Consider the following 23,484-nt stretch of genomic DNA (forward strand, 5'->3'; position numbering starts at 1 on the left):
ATCTGAAGAATGTAAAAGAACATAGGAAGGCCGAAGTCCTTTCTCACCACTGTTATCAGTCTACTATATCCTATAGATTTGCATTTGTAATTGTGTGTTTGGAAATAGAGCATTTTCTGAGTCTGTGCTTTAGTCTATGTAATCACATCCTACATGTTTCTACAACCTTTTTTTTTTGCCCCCACTCAGTGCCTTAGAGGGCTTTCCATATCAGTCTGCGTGGAGCTGCCTCATTATGTTTACTGCTGCATAGGACCCTGCAGTGTGGTTATCTCCAATTTCAAGTGCAGTGTTCTAACGGGTCTGTTTTTCCTTAACATCTGCCAACACTGAATATTGTCTTCTTTTTTAATCTGTCTAATTGGCAGCATTTTAAATGATTGGTATCTCTTTGTTTTAGTTACCTAGTTCTGGTAAAGTTAGGCATATTTGCATACATTTGTTCTGGGTTTTTTTTTTTTTTCCTATAAATATTCTGTTCTTATCCTTTGCCCACTTTTTAATTGGATCTTTGCCTTTTTTAATGTATTTATAGGAATTTTGGTTATTCCTTTGTTATTTATGTTCCAAATATTTTGCTTGTCTTTTTAAAAATCATATTAGCTTTATTTTGTGGTTATAGAATAATACATACAGTAAAAAAATTAGAAAATTATTAAAATAAAAATTATCTGATCATATTCAAGTAAGATTGACAGAAAAAAAATCTGAAAGCCATTAAGGCAGAGACAATCACTGTTAACATGTGGGTAAACATCCTTACATATTTCTGTATCTATTCATATGTATTACCCATGTATATTGTCTAGTATATAAGAAATCATGGCCATGGAAGGGGATATGTATTTAAAGCCTATTTCACACTGTTGTCATTATAAAACTTCTTAGAAAAGATAGATTAAAAGCAGAACTTTCTCAGTACCTTTATTTGCCTTCTTTCCCAGAAGTTCTCCTTCTATGTTTTTTCCCCTCATAGTTCCCAAGCCACCTCCTCAGTTGGCGTCGCTGTCACTGTTAAGCAACAGTCAATACCTGCTATTTTCTCTCCTGACCCTCACCCTGATCTAGGGACTCTAGAGGCACTTCTTCCTCGTCTCTTAGATCAGCATTTCCACTGGCACCTTTGTCTAGCTCCTGCGCTTGTCTCGTAATTTTGTGTATAGTGTTTTTTCCATCATGCTAGAGTTTCAGACTGTTTGTTGCTACATTTTTCAGCTTTTTTATGGCTTCTAGATTTTGTGTCCTACTTAAAAAGATCTATTCTGTTCCAGGATTATAAAAATATTTCCCTATATTTTCCAAAAATACCCATGATTTTGTATTTTAAAAATTCATTTAAAAATTCATTTGCAGTTTATTTTTGCAAATGTTGTGAAGTAGAGCTCCAGCTTCATTGTTTTCATATGGATAGCCAGGTATCTCTAAATTGCATTGTGTGTGTGTGTGTGTGTGTGTGTGTGTATGTGTGTTTTGTTTTGTTTTTTTTTAGAGACAGAGTCTCAGTCCGTTGACCAGGCTGGAGTGCAGTAGCAAGATCACATAGCTCACACAGCCTCAAACTCTTAGCCTCTAGCAAACCTCCTTCCTTATCCTCCCAAGTAGCTGGGACTACAGGAATGAGCCACCACACCCAGCTAATTTTTTTTTTTTTTGTAGAGATGGAGTCTCACTATGTTGCCCAGGCTGGTTTCAAACTCTTGGCCTCAAGCAATCCTCCCACCTCATTCAACATTACATTTTGTTTAATTAGTTATTTTGAGACAGAGTCTTGCTTTGTCGCCCAGACTGGAGTGCAGCGGTGCAATTCTCGTCTCGGCTCACTGCAACCTCCGCCTCCTGGGTTCGAGCGATTCTCCTGCCTCAGCCTCCAGAATAGCTGGGATTACAGCCCCACGCCACCATGCCTGGCTAAATTTTGTGTTTTTAGTAAGAGATGGGGTTTCACCATGTTGGCCAGGTTGGTCTCGAACTCCTGGCCTCAAATGATCCCACTACCTCAGCTTCCCAAAGTGCTGGGATTACAGGTGTGTGTCACTGTGCCCACACAACATTATATTTTAAATGGTTTTTCCTTTTTTTTTTTACTGGCTTGTATACCACCCTTATCTCTCTTCTCATCTACTGATCTATTTAGCTACCCTATATCAGTTCCAGGGTTGCAGTTATTACAAGTTTATATTTATATTTTGATAATAATAGGCAAGTCTACCACTTTTTTTTTTTTTTTTTTGAGACAAGGTCTCACTCTGTCAACCATGCTGGAGTACAGTGACATGATCACAGCTTGCTGCTGCCTTGACCTCCTAGGCTCAGGTGATCCTCCCACCTCAGCCTCACAAGTAGCTGAGACTACAGGCACAGGCCACTATGCCAGATAATTTTTTGTAGAGATGGAGTTTTGCCGTGTTGCCCATGGCAAAAGCCATGGGCTCAAACGATTCGCCCACCTCAGCCTCCCAAAGTGCTGGGAGTACAGGCATGGGCTCCTGCGCCTGGCTACCACTATTTTTTTCTGAACATTTCCAAGGCCTGGATCTGCCTGTCATGGTGTTTTAAAAAACCTTTTAGGCCAGCACTTTGGGAGGCCAAGGCAAGTAGACTGCTTGAGGCCAGGAGTTCGAGACCAATCTGGCCAACATAGCGAAACCCCGTCTCTACTGAAAAACAATACAAAAAATTAGCAGGATGTGGTAACACGCACCTGTAGTCTCAGCTACTCGAGAGGCTGAGGCTTGAGAATCACTTGAACCTGGGAGGTGGAGGTTGCAGTGAGCTGAGATTGCGCCACTGCACTCCAGCCTGGCAACAGAGCAAGACTCCATCTCAAAAACAAACAAAACCACCTTTTAGGCATTTTGATTAGCATCACTTTGAATTTATAGATTTATTTGAAAAGATGAGCCAGAGTTTGTAAACATTTTTTCTACTGCCTCCTTCATTAGTTGAGGAGCCACAGGCAGTTTGGCTGCAGAGGGGAGGGGATTGGGGTGAGACTGGAGCAAGGAGAGCAGGTTTGGGTGGGGCAGAGAGGATGGACTAGCTCTTGGTGGATGGGATTGGTCAGGGAGTCCGATGATGCCATGGCTGGGAGGTCAGGCAAGACTCCTTGGGATGGGGAGCCCCAACGTCTCTTCTCTTGTCAGAGAGAAGCTAGTGAAGATGCTGGTGGAGCTGCTGACCAACCAGGTGGGAGAGAAGATGGTGGTGGTGCAGGCCCTGCGCCTCCTTTACCTGCTCATGACCAAGCACGAGTGGCGACCGCTCTTTGCCAGGGAGGGTGGCATCTATGCTGTACTGGTCTGCATGCAAGAATATAAGACTTCTGTCTTGGTGCAGCAGGCTGGGCTGGCGGTGAGTACATTGGGCCTGGCGGGAGAGAACAATGGGCAAGACAGGCAGATTGGGGACTACTGATCTTGAGGAAATACTTTGGTGCTTCAGACCAGTGAGTAGATTTTGGAATGGAAAGATGGAGATGGATTTAAGAGTTTGATCCAGACATTCTTGGGGATTGAGTGTTTGGAAAAAGGAAAAAGGGAGTTTTGGAGTTATTTTTGGTGGAGACAGGATCTTGCTATGTTGCCCAGACTGATCTTGAACTCCTGGGCTCAAGTGATCCTCCCACCTCAGCCTCCCAAAGTGCTGAGATTATAGGCATGAGCCACTGTGCCAGGCCAGGAGGCTTTTTGTTTGTTTGTTTGTGACGGAGTTTCTCTCTGTTGCCTAGGCTGGAGTGCAGTGGCGCTGTCTCAGCTCACTACAACCTCCACCTCCTGGGTTCAAGTGATTCTCTTGCCTCAGCCTCCTGGGATTACAGGCATGAGCCACCATGCCCGGCCCAGGCCAGGGTTAAGAATGACTCCCAGGTGTAAAATTAAGCAGCAGGGTTGCATGAAGTGGCCATTTACCGAGAGAGAATGTGGCAGGAGGAGGAGATATGGGGAGAAGGTCAGGAGTTGAGTTTTCAGGTTTGTTGAGTGTTCCTGCCTTTTTAGTTATGATTAGGTGTCTGGTTAAAAACTAATTTTCTAGATGTGACCAAAAAGTTTTTTTTTTCCTCTTTTATCCAAGTGGCACCCTTGTGTAGAAAATACTCTGTTACTAGATTTGGGTAAAACAAAGCCAGCATTGCCATTGCCCAGAGAATCGGGAAGGAAGGCCCTTATCCAGAGTAGCTTACAGAAGAATTGGCTTACTGGTTACTCCAGACAGAAGTGCTGGCAGGTAGGGTGGTGCAGGCAGAAGAGCTCTGTATAGCCTGAGGGTTCCTGAGGGAGACAGGCCGGCTTTGGCCAGAGCAGTTCTGAGAATGTATTCCAGTAGTATAATGGCAGCAGCATGAACGGGAGCACGTGTCCTCTTAGAGCAGGCTGTCCTGGGAGAGGCCAGGAGGCTCCCTTCCATTACCTTCCCTCCTGTTCCCTCTCCTCCTGTCCCCTCCCCTCCCGTCCTCTCTCCTCCTGTCTCCTCCCTCCCCTCCCCTCCTCCTCCCTCTCTCCCTCCCTCCCTACCTCCCTCCCTCCCTCCCTCCCTTCCTTTCTTCCTTCCTTCCTTCCTTTCCTTCTTTTTTTTTTTTAACAGAGTCTTGCGCTGTCGTCCAGGCTAGAGTGCAGTGGTGCGATCTCAGCTCACTGCAACCTCTGCCTCCCGGGTTCAAGCAATTCTCCCACCTCAGCCTCCTGAGTAGCAGGGATTACAGGTGCGTGCCACCATGCCCAGCTTAATTTTTTGTATTTTTAGTAGAGACGGGGTTTCACCATGTTGGCCAGGATGTGTTGCTCTCCTGAGCTCGTGATCCTCCCGCCTCGGTCTCCCAAAGTGCTGGGATTACAGGTGTGAGCCACCACATCCAGCCTGGGGGTACTTTTCTTTATGGGACCAAGAGCAGCCAGGCATTCATAGTCTAGACCATCATGCTCAAAGAATTCTCTGATCCTCTCAAATTACATGACCAAAACATAGCAATTGTCATCCACTATAAACATGGCAAAAAAAATAAAAATAAAAATGGCTGGGCATGGTGGCTCATGCCTGTAATTCCAGCGCTTTGGGAGACCAAGACGGGTGGAACACCTGAGGTCTGAAGTTTAAGACCAGCCTGGCCAACATGGTAAAACCCTGTCTCTACTAAAAATACAAAATTAGCCGGGCATGGTGGTACATGCCTGTAATTCCAGCTACTTGGGAGGCTGAGGCGGGAGAATTGCTTGAACCTAGGACAGGGAGGTTGCTGTGAGCTGAGATTGCGCCATTGCACTCCAGCCTGGGTGACAGAGTGAGACTTCATCTCAAAAAAATCTTGCCCTGAAATAAAATTATGTCATCTTGTTAATAACTTAAAGTCTACAGAACTCAGCTAACTGGGGCAGGGTGGTGTAACTACAGGGAGAAATCTTCATTGAGAAGTAGAAGTTGCTTGGAGGGTCCAGGCCTTACAAGAGGGATTGTCCTGAGAATTACTTCTAGCCCAGTCCATCTCTCGTGGGTTTCTTGTAGAGAATCAACCCTTTCACCAGGAGAGACAATTTCCGCTGTGATTGTGCAGTATCTATTTTAATTTAATTTTTCTCTATAGTCCCAGCAAACAAGTTTACACGTTACAATAATTTTTCCTATAATGCCAACCACTGCCTGTGAGACAACCAAGAAGTCTTGTCTAGAAGGGCTGGATACTGGCTAAGGCCAGGAGACACAGGTTTTGGAGACTTGGCGTATAGGTGGTAATTGAAGCAATGGGAATGAACCTGGTTGCCTCAGTGTGGGTGAGTGCAGAGTCCAGAGAAAGGGGACAAGGAACCTCAGTTCCTTGGGGCAAAGGAACACCAGAGAGGTAGGAGAAATGCCAGGAGGATGTGAAGTCATGGAGCTCAAGGGAAGAGAGATTTTGCAAAGGAAGGAGTGCAAGTGAGATGGGAGACAACTGTGAGAAGCCCCTGAAGACAACTAGATGCTGGGAGGGGCACCATCCTGAGGGGAAGATACAGGAGGGGTGGCTGTCCCACTCCGGTAGCCTTGGTGCTGCGAGCCTGGGGGTCGAGAGGAGTGGAAGGCTGATTTTACCATCCAGTCTCAGGGTTTTTTGTTGTTTAGTTTCTTTTTTCTTTTCCTTCCTCCCTGCCTCCTTCCCTCTCTTTGTAGTGTTTGATATCCCATCACTACCTCTTCCATTTCTGTCTCCTATTCTACCTATTTGCAAACAGCTCAGGTGCCCCAAAGTTTGAGGTCTAGAATGAGGCTTCCCTTTCCTCATGGTGGCTTTGCCCCCTCCTCACTCTGCTCTCACATCCCCCTCACAGGCACTGAAGATGCTGGCCATCGCCAGCTCCTCGGAGATCCCCACTTTTGTTACTGGCCGAGATTCTATCCACTCTTTGTTTGATGCTCAGATGACCAGAGAGATCTTCGCCAGCATCGACTCAGCTACACGCCCGGGCTCTGAGAGCCTGCTCCTCACTATTCCTGCAGCCGTGATCCTGATGCTGAACACCGAGGGGTCAGGGCGTTACCCTCCCAACTCCAGGCTCCTGCTTAGTCCCAAACCCTGCTACTCCTGTGCTCCAGGCTCATGTTCTCCACAGAAATTCCCCTCGTGTTGTCACCTCTGGATTAAGCAATTGTTGTTGGAAGAGAATGCAAGTGGATTGGGGATAGGGAGATTCCCAGAGAGGGCAGAGACACACTGACCTCCCTTTATGGGTTTGGGAGGAGTGGCCTGAGGTCAGGGGATCAGATGTCCTGGCTCAGAGGGCCCACTGGAGCCCTTTGCTCCCTAGCTGCCCAGCCCTCTGTGCTTGCTTTGCTGCTTCCATTGCATTCATGGTCTCTAAGGTTCTTCCTGGTCACCTCCCTCCTCCCAGGTGCTCTTCTGCAGCGAGAAATGGCTTGCTCCTGCTCAACCTGCTTTTGTGCAACCACCACACTCTGGGAGACCAGATTATAACCAGAGAGCTGAGAGACACGTTGTTTAGGCACTCAGGGATAGCACCAGGGACAGAACCTATGCCTACCACACGCACCATCCTCATGATGCTTCTCAATCGCTACTCAGAGCCGCCGGGCAGCCCTGAGCATGCAGGTATCATTGTGGAGGGGTGGTTTTGCAGAGGAATCACACAGTGCCAGCCAGTGACCATGAAGGCTAAGGTTTACATATCAGCTCCTTACTGGAAAGATACAAGGAGACTTCAGGAAATGAGTGAGCATTGTGGTGCTCAAGTTAGGTCTTAAGTAGAATTTCCCAACCAAGAAGAGGGAGACTGTGGAATATGTGCAAGGAAATTGCTGTTGCCCAGGCTGAAGTACAGTGGCACGATCTCAGCTCACTGCAACCTCCGCCTCCCGGGTTCAAGGAATTATCCTGCCCCAGCCTCCTGAGTAGCTGGCATTACAGGCGCATGCCACCATGCCTGGCTAATTTTTGTGTATTTAGTAGAGACGGGTTCACCGTGTTGGTCAGGCTGGTCTCGAACTCCTGACCTCGTGATCTGCCCGCCTTGGCCTCCCAAAGTACTGGGATTACAGGCGTGAGCCACTGTGCCTGGCCTAAGTTTGACTTTCTCTTCACAGAATAGGGAGGCCTTCTTAAGAGGAATTATAATTTATGGTACAGAACGCTTGTGCCTGGAAACATTAAATATTGATACTGGGGAAGAAACCCTTTGTGATTGAAAAACAAGTGAAAACCTAGAAGTACGGAGGGATATTGAAATAGGAAATATGTGGCCGGATGCAATAGCTCACGCCTTTAATCCCAGCACTTTGGGAGGCTGAGGCAGGCAGATCACTTGAGGTCAGAAGTTTGAGACCAGCCTGACCAATATGGTGAAACCCCGTCCCTACTAAAAATACAAAAATTACCCAGGCACGGTGGTGGGTGCCTGTAATCCCAGCTACTTGGGAGGCTGAGGCAGGAGAATCGCTTAAGTGCAGGAGGTGGAGGTCACAGTGAGCTGAGATCACGCCACTGCATTCCAGCCTGGGTGACAGAGCGAGACTCCATTTCCAAAAAAAAAAAAAGAAAAATAGGAAATATGTATGTATCTTTTAGTCTGTGTACCTAAAGCCACCATGCAGGTAGTACAGGAATGTAATCATCATAGTTAATACTTACTATAACTAACATTTAATAATACGACTATAAGAGATTTAAAATGTCTTGTGTTTAACTTGACAATGCTTGCTATACTAGGTTTTTTTTTCAAATGTGATTAGGTTTGTATTTGGGATCAGGAAAGAAAGTCCCCCACAGTTTGGTTAAAAACTGTAGACATCTTCAATATAGAAAGAAAATTTTGGGGTGATTTTCTGGACCTCCCCAGTTCTCAGTTTGGCAAACTGTTAAGACTCTTCATCCACATTTTTCCCTCCGGTGTGTCTGGCTGCAGCACTAGAGACCCCCATCATCCAGGGTCAGGATGGGTCCCCTGAGCTACTGATTCGATCCCTGGTTGGGGGCCCGTCTGCAGAACTACTCCTGGACTTGGAGCGTGTGCTGTGCCGTGAGGGCAGCCCCGGGGGTGCCGTGAGGCCCCTCCTCAAGCGCCTCCAGCAGGAGACCCAGCCTTTCCTCCTGTTGCTGCGGACTCTGGATGCTCCGGGGCCCAACAAGACTCTGCTGCTGTCTGTGCTGAGGTGAGAGGCCTGTTGAGGCACCATGCATTGGGACGAGGGAAACTGGCAGACTTCAGGGACTTGACTTGTTTCTTTTCTTTTCTATTTTTTTTGAGACGGAGTTTCACTCTTGTTGCCCAGGCTGGAGTGCAATGGCGCGATCTCAGCACACTGCAACCTCCGCCTCCCAGGTTCAAGCGATTCTCTAGCCTCAGCCTCCCGAGTAGCTGAGATTACAGGCATGCACCACCATGCCCAGCTACTTTTGTATTTTTAGTAGAGATTGGGTTTCTCCATGTTGGTCAGGCTGGTCTCAAACTCCCGACCTCAGGTGATCTGCCCGCCTCAGCCTCCCAAAGTGCTGGGATTACAGGCATGAGCCACTGCGCCTGGCCTGACTTTACTCGTTTCTATCCCCTCACCAGGGTCATAACCCGACTGCTGGATTTCCCTGAGGCAATGGTCCTCCCTTGGCACGAGGTCTTGGAGCCCTGCCTCAACTGCCTGAGTGCCCCTGGCAGTGACTCTGAGGTACTAGAACCCTGGTAAGGGGAAGGGAGAGATGGGCAGCATCTGGGGCACCAACTTCCTTGTGAGGCTCTGGAGGGCACAGCAGAGCCTTTCTGAATGGATCTTGGGGCACTGGGATGGGTGTAGGAAGAGGAAGGGTAATGTAATCTAAGAGTCTCCAGAACTGGGATCTTTGAAGTATAAACCATTTTGATGATTTTAGATTTGGATTTTAAATTCTGGACTAAGGAGAAGCCCACATTCACCAATCCAAACAGCTCTCCTCCCTTCAGGGTTTGTGCATTGGAGAGCAAGGCTCAGTCCCCAGAGTTAACATAGCTTGGCCTGGCAGGAAGCAGCCTGGAAAGCTACGCCGAAGTTCTGTTCTGCCAACTCACTCTGGAGTCCCAGCACTCCTCTATTTAACTCCACCCTGACTTTGGCACTCTTGTTTCCCTGGGTGTTGGCATGTCTCCGCAATCTCAGCCACAACACTTCCTCTACTGAACCCTCTTCTCAATCCTTACATGTCCTACCTCTTGTTTCCTGTAAATGAATTTATGTGGCTCTGGACTCAGATTGTTCAGGAGCTGACCTGCTTCCTACATCGCCTGGCCTTGATGCATAAGGACTATGCTGTGGTGCTCTGCTGCCTGGGAGCAAAAGAGGTCCTCTCCAAAGTCCTGGACAAGCACTCAGCTCAGCTGCTACTGGGCTGTGAGCTTCGGGACCTGGTGACAGAGTGTGAGAAGTACGCACAGCTCTATAGCAACCTCACCTCTAGCATCCTGGCTGGCTGCATTCAGGTGAGGAGCGGCTGTGGGTATGCAGCTGAGAGAATGCAAGTCAGAAGCAGGGGAAGGGGATTCACTGTGTTCCTCTTTGGTATCCCTGTTTGGCACAGGCTGTAGCAAATCTGGGGCACTTGTTTCCTAACCTTGACTCTACATGGTTCTGTCAAAATGTGGGGAGAGAGGAGTTGAGTGTACCATTGACCCTTTACTTTTTCTGTCGACCTGTTTCTGGGTGTTTCTCTGTGTTCCTCCCTCTCCCCTTCCTCATTCTCCCTGATGTTCCGGCTGCAGATGGTGCTGGGCCAGATCGAAGACCACAGACGAACCCACCAACCCATCAATATCCCCTTCTTTGATGTGTTCCTCAGGCATCTCTGCCAGGGTTAGTGCCCTCATCTGCTTTCTCCTGGCTCCCATCCAGTGTCTGTTCTCCTCTTCCCTTCCTGCTCCCTAGACCTTTTCCTTTTCCCTCTCTCAACTAACCTGGCTGTGACCGCCACCCCTTCCCACTTGCCCCCAGGCTCCAGTGTGGAAGTGAAGGAGGACAAGTGCTGGGAGAAGGTGGAGGTGTCCTCCAACCCACACCGGGCCAGCAAGCTGACGGACCACAACCCCAAGACCTACTGGGAGTCCAACGGCAGCACCGGCTCCCACTACATCACCCTGCACATGCACCGTGGTGTTCTTGTTAGGTGTGAACACACATATATGAATGTTCTGCTGTGCCCCAGGATACTTCGCCAAAGCACCCAGATACACACAACCCCAGCTATAACCCACATGCCTGAGGGACACACTCAAACCTATTTTGTGCAGTGAACACATAGACACATTGACCTGCCTTTGCTGTGCTGAGTATAGACTTCCCCTCACTCCTGGAATCTGGTGACCTGTACCCCAACAGGTACAGATGGCACTGCCCTGTGCTTAGTGTTGAGGGAGATCAACAGCTCACTTATCCATTTCTCCTGTGGGCATTTGTTTAATGCCAGGCATTTGTGTCAGGCACTGTGCAAGGGTCTGGAAATAGAAGCGCAATAAGATATGGTACCTACATTCCAGCTGGGGAGCTACACTAGAAAATCAAGTAAGAGCACAGAGTAAGAAAAGGCATTGCTGTCCACATGTGGACCTGAGACTGACAGGCATCAGAGCAGACTTCCTTCTGGAAGGAGGGGGTGACTAAGCTGGGTTTTGACATTGAAATTAGGTAGATAAAGAGGGGGCAATATTCTAGGCACAAGGACAGCGTATGTGCGAAATTGAAGTAAGAAACTGTATTTGGAAGGACTTTAGTAGTCATGTTTTGCTGCAGTGAAAACTGTATATCTAAGTGGCAGAAGATACAGGCCAGAAAAGTAGGCAAAGGCAGATCACAAAGTGTTTTGTGAGCTAAGCAGTTTGAACTTTATTCCAAAACTTGGAGAGCCATTAGAAGATTTTAAGAAGGGAAGAGAAAACTAGATTTTTTTTCTTTTTCTTTTTTCGAGACAGAATCTTGCTCTGTGGCCCAGGCTGCAGTGCAGTGGTACGATCTCGACTCACTGCAAGCTCCGCCTCCCGGGTTCACGCCATTCTCCTGCCTCAACCTCCCGAGTAGCTGGAACTACAGGCGCCGGCTGCCACGCCCGGCTAATTTTTTGTATTTTTAATAGAGGCAGGGTTTCACCGTGTTAGCCGGGATGGTCTGTCTCCCGACCTCGTGATTCACCCGTCTTGGCCTCCCAAAGTGCTGAGATTACAGGCGTGAGCCATCACGCCCAGCCGAAAACTAGATTTTTTTATTGAGGAAGCTCACTCTGGCAATTGTGGGAATTAGGGTTGGAGATCAGAAGAAAGAGATGGAAGGTTTATGCAGTGGTCTAGTAGAAAAAGGATCCATGTGTTCAGTTAGACAGCAGGAGTGGGAATGGACTGGGAAATCCTCAGAGGTGGAGTCCACAAGGCTTGCCTTTGGGTGAGGGAAGCCATGAGAAGGTGAAGGCCACAGTGACAGTATTCTAGTTGAGTACTAGGTGCACAGAAGTTTTATTTCCCAGGGGAGAAATAGGAAGCGGGACAAGTTTACGTGGACAGATGATCATTTCATTTGGGCATGTTGACTTTGAGGCACCTATGGGACATGACATGACCTGTTGGGGACACAGCATGAAAGCTCAGGAGAGTGGTCTGGGATAGAGATGTGGATTTGGAGTCCTCTGTATATTAATTTTCAGTTGAAACCGTGGGTTTAAATTAAGTCACTTCGGCGGAATATAAAGGGAAAGCAGAGGGTCTTGTGGGGACAGCTGCGTCAGGAGCCAGCAGAGGAACAGGTGCCCGAGAAAGAAGTGGTGGCTTGAAATAGTTTTGAACTAAAACCAGGGCTCTGGCCTTTTTATTTCTTTCTTTTGATTTTTATTTTGTAGAGGTGGGGTCTTGCAGTATGGCCCAGATTGATCTTAAACTCCTAGCCTCAAGCAGTCCTCCCACCTCAGCCTTCCAAAATGTTGGGATTACAGGTGTGAGCCACCATGTCCAGAGGCCAAGCTTTGACTGTTTCCTTTCTTCTCTCCCAGGCAGCTCACTTTGTTGGTGGCCAGTGAGGACTCAAGCTACATGCCAGCCAGGGTGGTGGTGTTTGGGGGTGACAGCACCAGCTGCATCAGCACTGAGCTCAACACGGTGGGAACCCTTGTGCCCCCCTTCACCTTGCTCCACGTCCTTCTTTTTGTCCCAGTGCCTGTGGGAAGGACCTAGTCCCTGGGGAATGGTGACATCCCTTCCTCCTGGCAAGGCATTGCCTTGTAAGCAGTGAGAGTGGGATTAGGGATGCAGAGCCACGTCCATCCCTGGGCTCTGCAGGAGAAGTGAAGGGCACACACCATGACCAACTTGGTTACTGTCAACAGTTTTTCCAACCCTGTTTCTGGAGGTGACAGCTCTCTCCTTTCCCTCTTCTCCCTTGCCCTGCCAGGTGAATGTGATGCCCTCTGCCAGCCGGGTGATCCTCCTGGAGAATCTGAACCGCTTCTGGCCTATCATCCAGATCCGCATAAAGCGCTGCCAGCAGGTGGTGCCAGGGCATCAGCCAGGGCTGAGGAGGAGGAGGTGGCACAGGGTCTCCAGAGTGGCTGCATTCTCTAACATCTAGAGGCCAGGGCTTTAGCCAAGGTTTCTCCTTGATCTGCTTGGGAGATGGCCCAGGGACCTGTTGAGTCCCAGAGATGTGGGGATGTCCTGAGCAGTTCTAGGGAGCTCAGGGCAGGAGGCTTGGCTTTGGTAGTACTTAGTGGCTCAAGAGGCTTGGGTGACAGATAAGTCTGTGCATGTTCCAGGGCGGCATTGACACCCGGGTTCGGGGTGTGGAGGTCCTGGGCCCTAAGCCCACATTCTGGCCACTGTTCCGGGAGCAGCTGTGTCGCCGAACATGTCTCTTCTACACAATTCGGGCACAAGCCTGGAGCCGGGACATAGCAGAGGACCGTCGGCGCCTCCTCCAGCTCTGTCCCAGGTGGGTGGGGCCTGAGGAAGGAAGATGGGTAAGGGAACAGGGCACTAAGAAGTAGGAGGGATGCTTCTGTGGGAGTCTGGAAGGGAAAGCTGCAGCCAGGACATGAGGGGGAAGTTGAACATAGGTGAGAAGTTTGTGTTGATTGGGACAAGTTGGGTCAGGGACCTAACGGGTGATTGGGAGCTGATCTGCACTTGAATGGAGGCCTCTGGGAAATCAGTGCCTTTAATCCTCCACTGTGCACTGTTTGTTCCCAGACTGAACAGGGTTTTGCGCCACGAGCAGAATTTTGCCGACCGTTTCCTCCCTGATGATGAGGCCGCCCAAGCACTGGGCAAGACCTGCTGGGAGGCCCTGGTCAGCCCCCTGGTGCAGAACATCACCTCTCCCGGTAACCATGCTGACACCTGGCCCCACTAACCAGTTCCTTGTCCTTATTCCCAGGGATCACCTGAGTTAATGCTCTTGGTTCTTTTGGTTCCTGTCTTTGTCCCTGAAGGCCTGTCACCTCAATGTTCCTCTCTCCTTCCTGCCCCAGGCACTGCTCCCTGAGACTCTGGTATTTGAATCTTCCCCACTACCCCATCCCCGCCCTGTTACCATCTCCCCTGACTCCAGCTGAAGCAAACCTTGGTGAGGGGAGGACTAGGGCCCCACTACCCCTCAAGCCTTTTTGTACAATTGATCTTTCTCCCTCCTCTGCCCTGGGCTGTCTGTTCTCCCATCTCCCATGGAGACCTGTTCCTGACCTGTCTTCTTTCAGATGCGGAAGGTGTGAGTGCCCTGGGATGGCTGCTGGATCAGTACTTAGAACAGAGAGAGAGCTCTCAGAACCCCCTGAGTCGAGCAGCGTCCTTTGCTTCTCGAGTTCGTCGCCTTTGCCACTTGCTGGTGCATGTGGAGCCTCCTCCTGGGCCTTCTGAGCCATCCACTCGGCCCTGTAAGTCCCAACTGTGGCCAATAGAGCTTAGACTGCGGGCAGTGGTGTATCTGGCTCCCTTCTCCCTGGATCTTACTCTTGCTGCTTTGCTACCAGCCTTTCCAGGCCCCTGAGACTTCCTGGCCTTTCCAGGAGATCACTACCCAAGACTGGTGTACTCACCTAGAGGCTGAGATGAAACCTCTTCCTTCTCCCTCTGTCTCTACAGTCAGCAAGAACAGTAAGGGTCGGGACCGGAGCCCGGCGCCTTTGCCAGTGCTTCCAAGTAGCAGCCTGAGGAACATAACCCAATGCTGGCTGAGCGTGGTGCAGGAGCAGGTGGGCAGAAGCAAGCAGAAGTCTGCGGAGGGAAGGGGCTGCTCCTTTTATGTCATTTCTTGCCTTTCTCCTCAGGTCGGCAGATTCCTGGCTGCAGCTTGGGGGGCCCCAGACTTTGTGCCTCGTTACTGTAAACTCTATGAGCACTTGCAGAGAGCAGGCTCCGAGCTGTTTGGGCCTCGGGCAGCCTTCACGCTGGCTCTGCGCAGTGGCTTCTCTGGCGCCTTGCTGCAGCAGTCCTTCCTCACTGCTGCTCACGTGAGTCCCACCAGCTCCCCACAGGGCTATAAGGTCATGTCCCAAGTTCATCTCTTTCTGCTCTGCTCTTTCACCTCCTTTCGCTCCCCAGTCTCCTCCACTCCCTCATTCATGGTTTGCCCATGCCCTTTCCACTGCCCCCAGATGAGTGAGCAGTTTGCCAGGTACATTGACCAGCAGATCCAGGGTGGCCTGATTGGTGGAGCCCCTGGAGTGGAAATGCTGGGGCAGCTTCAGCGGCACCTGGAACCCATTATGGTCCTTTCTGGTCTGGAACTGGCCACAACTTTTGAGCACTTCTATCAGTGAGTGCAGGTCTGGAGGGGTAGGGGATGGGAGGCCTAGAACTGGAGAGTGGACAGATTGAGTCTTATAGGGGAGATGAGAAAAGAGGCTGTGCAGAGGAGAGAGAAAGATGTAGATGGCTGGCCAGGCGCGGTGGCTCACGCGTGTAATCCCAGCACTCTGGGAGGCCGAGGTGGGCACATCACCTGAGGTCAGGAGTTCAAGATCAGCCTGACCAACATAGTGAAACCCTGTCTCTACTAAAAGTACAAAAATTAGCCAGGAGTGGTGGCGTGGTGGCGGGCACCTGTAATCCCAGCTACTCGGGAGGGTAAGGCAGGTGAATTGCTTGAACCCGGGAGGTGGAGGTTGCAGTGAGCCAAGACTGCGTCATTGCATTTCAGCCTGGGTGACAAGAGCGAGACTTTGTCTCAAAAAAAAAAAAAAAGAGAAAAGTGGAGGTGGTCATGCATTGGTGGAAAGGGAGTGGGAGAGAAGAGGTGAGGTAGGGTGTGTGACTCAGGCAGAGGGACAGAGGGACCTACATTCTCGAGGGGGAGGCTGGGCCACGCTGCCACCCACACTGAGGCTTGGCCCGGGCTGTGTGTGCTGCAGGCATTATATGGCGGACCGTCTCCTGAGCTTTGGCTCGAGCTGGCTGGAGGGGGCCGTGCTGGAGGAGATTGGCCTCTGTTTTCCCAACCGCCTCCCCCAGCTGATGCTGCAGAGCCTGAGTACCTCTGAGGAGCTACAGCACCAGTTCCACCTCTTCCAGCTCCAGCGGCTTGACAAGTTGTTCTTGGAGCAGGAAGACGAGGAGGAAAAGAGACTAGAGGAAGAGGAGGTAAGAGCAGGGAGAATAGGAGAGTGAGAGAAGACTAGACCAAAGAAGGGAGCCCAAGGGCCCTTGAAATCCTTATGTCCTTCAGGAGGAAGAGGAGGAAGAGGAAGCTGAGAAAGAATTATTTATTGAAGATCCAAGTCCAGCCATTTCTATACTGGTCCTGTCACCACGCTGCTGGCCGGTCTCCCCACTCTGCTACCTGTACCATCCCAGAAAGTGCCTTCCCACAGAATTCTGTGATGCCCTTGACCGTTTCTCCAGTTTCTACAGCCAGAGTGAGGAACTAGGGAGAGGAAATTGGAGATCGGGGTGAGACTGGGGGTGGCAAGAAAGGAAGAGGAGAGGACCTTTGAACAGGATATAGATATGAAGAAAAATATCAGCTCCTACGGAGGGATGAGAAAGCATGGGTTGTAGTTTCATTAATTTCTGCTCTCATCAGTTCCTTTGACTTTCTATGAATTTGTTCTGTTTTCTTTTTCTAACATTGATTTTTAGTCTTTTCAGACTTTTTTCCAAATAAAAGTTTTTAAGACTTCATTTCCCCTCAATACTGCTTTAGTGGCATCCTATAAAGTTTTAAAAGATTTTTCTTTTTTTTTTTTTTCTGAGATGAAGTCTCACTCTGTCATCCAGACTGGAGTGCAGTGGTGTGATCTTGGCTCACTGCAGCCTCTGCCTCCTGGGTTCAGGTGATTCTCCTGTCTCAACCTCCCGAGTAGCTGGGACTACAGGCGTGTACCACCACACCCGGCTATTTGTGTATTTTTAGTAGAGACGGGGTTTCACCATGTTAGCCAGGCTGCTCTCGAACTCCTGACCTCAGGTGATCTACCCACCTCGGTGAGCCATTGTGCCTGGCCAAAAAGATTTGTCAGATTGGGATATAACTAGTATTCAGTAAAGTGCACAATTCTTAATTTTAAGGCTTCATAAATTATTATATTAATATACACCCATGTATCTACCTCCTTCACACCCCCATCAAGATACAGAACATTTCCAGCACTGTGGAAGGCTCTCTCCTTCATGCCCCCTTTCCGGTCAATGTCTTCTTCCAGGAGAAATCATTATTTTTAACCTTTATCACCATAGATTTGTGCCTGTATTTGAACATCATGTAAATGGAATCATACAGTATTCTGCTGTGTCTGATGTCTTTCACGAAACATACTGTCCGTGGGAGTGATCCAAGTTGTCAGGGGTATCATTCGTTTATTCATTTCTTTTGCTGAGTCATATTCCATTGTATGGATGTATTTACCCTTTCTGCTGTTGATGGACATTTGGGATGTTCCATAAGTTTTTATTATGTATTATTTTTATTATTGTTTAGTTCTAAGAATTTTTAAATTTCTATTATTTTTTCTTTATTTTGTTTTTCAGAAGAATATATTTTTAATTTCCAAACAAGTTTTTCTTCAGTAATTTTTTTGTTTTATATTTCTACCCTCATTCCCCTGTGGCCAAAGAGCATGGTTTCTATGATTCTGAATCTTTGCAGTTTATTGAGACTTCTTTATGGCCTAGTAGATGGTCATATTTTACCTGTTTCATGTGTGATTAAGAAGAATGTGTATTCTTAACTGGATTCTACATATTTCACCAAATTGACCTTGTTAATTGTTTTGTTTACATCTTCTGTAAAGTTAGTAGTGTTTGTCTACTTGATCTACTACTGAGAGAGGTGTGCTAAAATTACCACTATGATGGTGAATTTTTCAAAATTGCTAATCATACTGGTTTTACTGTATACATATTTTTTGGCTATTTTGTTAGAAGGTTAAAATAGTTTAACAGTGCCATCCAGTAGAACTTTCTACAATGATGGAAAAATTATTTTCTGCACTATTCAGTATGATAGTCATTGATGGAAATTAAGTACTTGGAATGTGGCTAATATAACCGATGAACTAAATAATTTCATTTAATTGTAATCAGTTTATTATTTTATTTTATTTTAATTTTTTTGAGACAGAGAGAGTCTCGCTCTCTCACCCAGGCTGGAGTACAATGGCTTGATCTTGGCTCACTGCAACCTCCGCCTCCTGGATTCAAGCGATTCTCCTACCTCACTCAGCCTCCTGATTAGCTGGGATTACAGGTGTGCACCACTATGCCCGGCTAATTTTTGTATTTTTAGTAGAGACGAGCTTTCACCATGTTGGCCAGACTAGTCTCGAACTCCTGGCCTCAGGTGATCCAGCTGCCTTGGCCTCCCAAATTGCTGGGATTACAGGCGTGAGCCACCGCGCTCAGTCATAATCAGTTTAAATTTAAATAGTTACATGTGGCTGATGGCTACTATGATGGACCATGCAGGTTTAGAAATTCCAGAGTCAATGAAACATTATTATGAAGTGACTTTCTTTCTAATAAAGCTTTTTGTCTAGAAGTCTGTTTTGTTCTGGTATTAATAGTATACCAACTTTCTTTGGTTGTCTTTCCAGTTTATCTTTTTCTATTTTTAGCTTTTTGTTTTTGCATGGAGAGAAGTTCTTAATCTTTTGCATACCTTTTTTTTAAATTGTGGTAAAATATAACTAGCATAATATTTGCCATTTTAACCATTCAAAGTATGCAATTTGTCCTTTTACTTGTATTTTTTGAGAGGGGGTGTCACTCTGTCACCCAGGCTGGAGTGCAGTGTGACGATCTCGGGTGGCTCACTGCAACCTCCGCCTCCCAGGCTCAAGTGATTCTCCCATCTCAGTCTCCCAAGTAGCTGGGACTATAGCTGTGCACCACCACTCCCGCTAATTTTTGTATTTTTTGTAGAAACACAGTTTTGCCATGTTGGCCAGGCTGATCTCGAACTCCTGGACTCAAGCAATCCTCCCGCCTCAGCCTCCCAAAGTGCTGGGATTACAGGCGTGAGCCACCGTACCTGGCTTCCTTAAACTTTTTAATAATGAAAGTTAGATCTAGAGGTTTCATCAGGTTCAGATTTTTTTTTCTTCGTGTATATTTCTGTGTATACCACACCTGGCTTATTCCTTTACTTAAAAAAATTTCTTTGGAAATAATTTCAAATTTACAGAAAAATTACAAGAATAATACAAAGAATACCTACATACTCTTTATCCAAGTTTACCTTTTGTTAACATTTTGTTAACGTTTGCTTTTACCATTTGCCCTTTGTTTGTGTATATGTGTGTATATATGTATGTATAGAGAGACTTTTGTTTTTCTGAACCTTTGAGAATAAATTGCGTATATGCTGGCCCTTTGCCCCTAAGTACTTTAGTACATATTTCCTAAGAATAAAGGTCTTCTCTTATATAACCACAGTTCATTTATCAATTTCAAAAATTTAACTCTGGTATAAGTATTGTGATCTATTTTCCGTATTCTTTTTTTTTTTTTTTTTTTGAGACGGAGTCTCACTCTGTCCCCCAGGCTGGAGTGCAGTAGTGCTATCTCAGCTCACTGCAACCTTCGCCTCCCAAGTTCAAGTGATTCTGCTGCCTCAGGCTCCTGAGTAGTGGGGATTACAGGCACCCACCACCACGCCTGGCTAATTTTTGTGCTTTTAGTAGAGACGGAGTTTCACCATGTTGGCCAGGCTGGTCTCAAACTCCTGCCTCAGCCTCCCAAAGTGCTGGGATTACAGACATGAGCCACCGCGCCCAGCCTCCATATTCTAATTTTTCTTTTCTTTTCTTTTTTTTTTTGGAGACAGAGTATCACTCTGTAGCCCAGGCTGGAGTGCAGTGGCATGATCTCGGCTCACTGCAAGCTCCACCTCCCAGGTTCACGCCATTCTCCCACCTCAGCCTCCCGAGTAGCTGGGACTACAGGTGCCCGCCACCATGCCCAGCTAATTTTGTTTCTGTATTTTTGGTAGAGATGGGGTTTTCACCATGTTAGGATGGTCTCGATCTCCTGACCTCGTGATCTGCCCGCCTCAGCCTCCCAAAGTGCTGGGATTACAGGCGTGAGCCACCGCGCCCGGCCATTCTAATTGTTTCAACTGACCCATCATATCTTCTATGACTTCATTTTTTGTCCAGGAAGGGATCAGTCTAGTATCACCTGTAACATTTAGTTGGCATGTCTCTTTAGTCTCCTTTAGTCTGGAATAGTTCCCCATCCGCCATCCTTTGCCTTTTATGACACTGACATTTCTGGAGAATACGGTCCTTTTACTTTTTTGTTTGTTTGTTTGTTTTGAGACAGAGCCTTGCTCTGTCGCCCAGATTGGAGTGCAGTGGCATGATCCCAGCTTATTGCAACCTCTGCATCCCGGGTTCAAGTGGTTCTTCTGCCTCAGCCTCCAGAGCAACTGGGACCACAGGCGCACGCCACCACACATGGCTAATTTTTTTGTACTTTTAGTAGAGACAAGGTTTCACCATATTGGCCAGGCTGTTCTCGAACTCCTGACCTCATGGTCTGCCTGCCTTGGCCTCCCAAAGTGCTGGGATTACAGGCATGAGCCACCGCGTCCGACCCCTTTTATATTTTTTATTTTATTTATTTATTTATTTATTTATTTATTTTGAGATGGAGTCTTGCTCTGTTGCCCAGGCTGGAGTACAATGGTGCAACCTCAGCTCACTGCAACCTCCGCCTCCCGGGCTCAAGCAATTCTCCTGCCTCAGCCTCCTGAGTAGCTGGGATTATAGGTGCCCACCACCACACCTGGATAATTTTTGTATTTTTGGTAGAGATGGAGTTTCACCATATTGGCCAGTCCAGTCTCGAACTCCTGACCTTGTGAACTGCCCACCTTGGGCTCCCAAAGTCTGGGACTACAGGCGTGAACCACATTCCTGGCCTACTTTTTAAAAATGGTTCCTCATTTTAAGTTGGCATATTTCTTCATGATTAGATTCAGGTTATGCATTCCCAGGCAAAATATTAAGTATGTGGCAGGCATGTACTTCTCAAGGCTTTACACCCTGAAGCACACAGTTTTCATCTGCCCCTTCTTTATGAGGTTAATTTTGTCAACCTGGCCAAGAGGTTGTTTGCTTTCTCCACTCATATAGTTAATATTTTTTCTCCTTGCTATAATTAATGAGCGGTCTGTCAGGGAAGATACTTTAAAATCATGCCAGTATTCTACTTTTGTTAGAATTTCCCCTGGGATTGTTTTGCTTTTAACCTGTCTCTTATACACATCTATTGTTTTGCTTTTAACTTTGCCATACCCTTAGTGTTTTAGGCACACGTCTTATAAAAACCTAGAATGTGTTTTTTGTTCAACCTGACAATCTCTTTTTAAGATGTCAATTTTAGCCCATTATGAGTAACAAATTCGTAATAAATTCATAAATAATAAACTCATAATGAATTCATTTATTATTCATTAATTGGCTGTTTCTAACTTCTTATTTTGTGTTTTTGTTTACTCTTCTTGTATTTAAAGAAGAATAAATTGAGCACCTATGTACATATGATTCTACCCTGGGTTTTTGTGCTGTCTTTTTTCTTTCTTCTTTTGGATTGATTGATCGTTTTTAAAAAATTTATTTTTTGTCTGTATCAGTTTTAGAACTTAGGCATTCTATTTTTATAATTGAATACCCTTGTATTTTTAACCTGTATCCTTGATTAGCTAATATCACTTCCTACCTTTCTGAACAATAAAAGGATCTTAGAAAATCTTAACTCCAGCTCTAATTCCCATATTACTTATTACTGTTGTTCCATATTTTAGAATTATCTTTTTTTAACCTCCAACATTGTCATTATTATGATTTATTCAGGGATATTTACATTTGCCACCATGCCAATTGCTTTAGCCACCATTTCCTTTGCCTCTTGATCCTCCTTCTTTTTAAAATACATCTGCTAGAAGTGCCTTCAGGCCGGCCATGGTGGCTGATGCCTGTAATCCCAGCACTTTGGGAGGCTGAGGCAGGCAGATCACCTGAGGTCAGGAGTTTGCGACCAGCCTGGCCAAGATGGCAAAACCCTGTCTCTACTCACAATACAAAAATTAGCCAGGCATGGTGGTACACGCCTGTAATCCCAGCCACTCGGGAGACTGAGGCAGGAGAATTGCTTGAACCTGGGAGGCGGAGGTTGCAGTGAGCCGAGATCATGTCACTGCACTCCAGTCTGGGGGACAGAGTAAAACGCCGTCTCAAAAAAAAAAAAAAAAGGTGTCTTCATTGAGGAGTTTGGTGGAAAACCCTACCAGTTTTTTTATTTGTCTGAGAAGGGTTATTTTCACCCTCATTTAAAAAGTCTTTTTATTATAAATTTCAAGCATATACAAATGTAGACAGACTAAACTCCAACATATATCAGCTCATGGGCAATCTTGCTTCAATCTGTACTCCCATCTATTCCCCCCCAAAATTTAAAAGATAAGTGCTCTTTCTTTTTTTTTTTTTTAAGAAAAGGATACTACAATTATCAAATATTTAGAAATTTGCAATTTGTATCAAGTATACAGTCATTGCTCATATTTCCCTGATTGCCTTGGAGTTTTTTGTTAGTTATTTTGTTTAGTGAGGATCCAAACAAGGTCCATGCATTGCATTTGGTTGCATTATCTTACATCTCCCTTACTCTATAGGTTTCCATCTCCCGTTTTATCCTCCTTGCAGTTATTTCTGGAGGAAAGTGGGTTATTCATTCACAGGCTGGATTTTCCTGATTGCATTCACATGGTGTCTTCAAGCATATTTCTCTGTCTCCTTTATTTCCTGAAAACTGATTTGTAGGTGTAGAGGCTTATCCAGATTTGGGTTTGATTTCTCGGGCAAGAACGCTTCAGTGGTGGTATGTGTCCTTCCACCAGGAGGCAGGTTCAGCCTGTCTCCCTTTGTGATGTTGAGAAGAATCAACGGATTTCAGTGTGTCAGTCATGTCTATACATTACATGTAATTTTCCATCAGCTTTTCACCAGGCAGGCGTTTCTACCATTGCTTAGGTCTATCATTTCATTAGGGGTTATGAAATAGTTATATCTAGTTCTGTCATTCCTTCTTCATGTATTAGCTGGAATGCTTTCAAGAGAAACTTCCTTTCACCAACTGTTTATTTACCCTGAAGTCCGGTTTATTCAGGAAAGGCTTGATGGTTTCCTCTTCCAATTATTTTTAACTAGTTTTAAAAATAATGTGTTGGTTCTCTAGTATGTTTTAAATATAACCAATGGGGTCTTTTAAAAATATATCATTATGAACTCATAGATTTTAAAATATTTTATGTGGTTCCATCACACATTGCAGATTTTTTTTTTTTTTTTTTTTTTTTTTTTTTTTTTTTTGATGCTCTAATTGTCCCGTCGTTGGTCAGAGAGCATCTCTCAGGTAGGCTCTTGGTCCCTTTAATACTCCCCCTTTGACAGCTTCCTTGCTTTCCAGTATGAACAGATGTCTCAAGCTCAGCCTGCCTGAGCTGTGAAACAGGAGGAGGAAGAGATCCAGCTTAGTGGGTCTTTAAAACTGTGAGCTCCTTGAGGGCAAAATG

At 46.6% G+C, this 23,484-nt stretch overlaps 1 protein-coding gene across 1 annotated transcript in view; it reads left to right on the forward strand.

Annotated features, from left to right (window-relative positions):
- The window catches only part of CUL9 (cullin 9), a 44,142-nt gene that overhangs the window by 8,274 nt on the left and 12,384 nt on the right, over positions 1 to 23,484 (forward strand). The window contains exons 9-26 of the mRNA XM_011986767.1: positions 3,144 to 3,351; positions 6,297 to 6,493; positions 6,858 to 7,075; positions 8,385 to 8,631; positions 9,036 to 9,141; positions 9,699 to 9,926; positions 10,206 to 10,296; positions 10,435 to 10,606; positions 12,473 to 12,578; positions 12,871 to 12,966; positions 13,232 to 13,407; positions 13,665 to 13,798; positions 14,171 to 14,347; positions 14,556 to 14,665; positions 14,741 to 14,923; positions 15,068 to 15,228; positions 15,824 to 16,052; positions 16,138 to 16,327. Of these exons, the coding sequence (XP_011842157.1) occupies positions 3,144 to 3,351; positions 6,297 to 6,493; positions 6,858 to 7,075; positions 8,385 to 8,631; positions 9,036 to 9,141; positions 9,699 to 9,926; positions 10,206 to 10,296; positions 10,435 to 10,606; positions 12,473 to 12,578; positions 12,871 to 12,966; positions 13,232 to 13,407; positions 13,665 to 13,798; positions 14,171 to 14,347; positions 14,556 to 14,665; positions 14,741 to 14,923; positions 15,068 to 15,228; positions 15,824 to 16,052; positions 16,138 to 16,327 (3,029 nt within the window). The remainder of the gene's footprint in view (positions 1 to 3,143; positions 3,352 to 6,296; positions 6,494 to 6,857; positions 7,076 to 8,384; positions 8,632 to 9,035; positions 9,142 to 9,698; positions 9,927 to 10,205; positions 10,297 to 10,434; positions 10,607 to 12,472; positions 12,579 to 12,870; positions 12,967 to 13,231; positions 13,408 to 13,664; positions 13,799 to 14,170; positions 14,348 to 14,555; positions 14,666 to 14,740; positions 14,924 to 15,067; positions 15,229 to 15,823; positions 16,053 to 16,137; positions 16,328 to 23,484) is intronic.

The sequence above is a fragment of the Mandrillus leucophaeus genome, unplaced genomic scaffold, assembly GCF_000951045.1.
Source record: "Mandrillus leucophaeus isolate KB7577 unplaced genomic scaffold, Mleu.le_1.0 Scaffold3, whole genome shotgun sequence".
NCBI classification, from domain to species: domain Eukaryota; kingdom Metazoa; phylum Chordata; class Mammalia; order Primates; family Cercopithecidae; genus Mandrillus; species Mandrillus leucophaeus.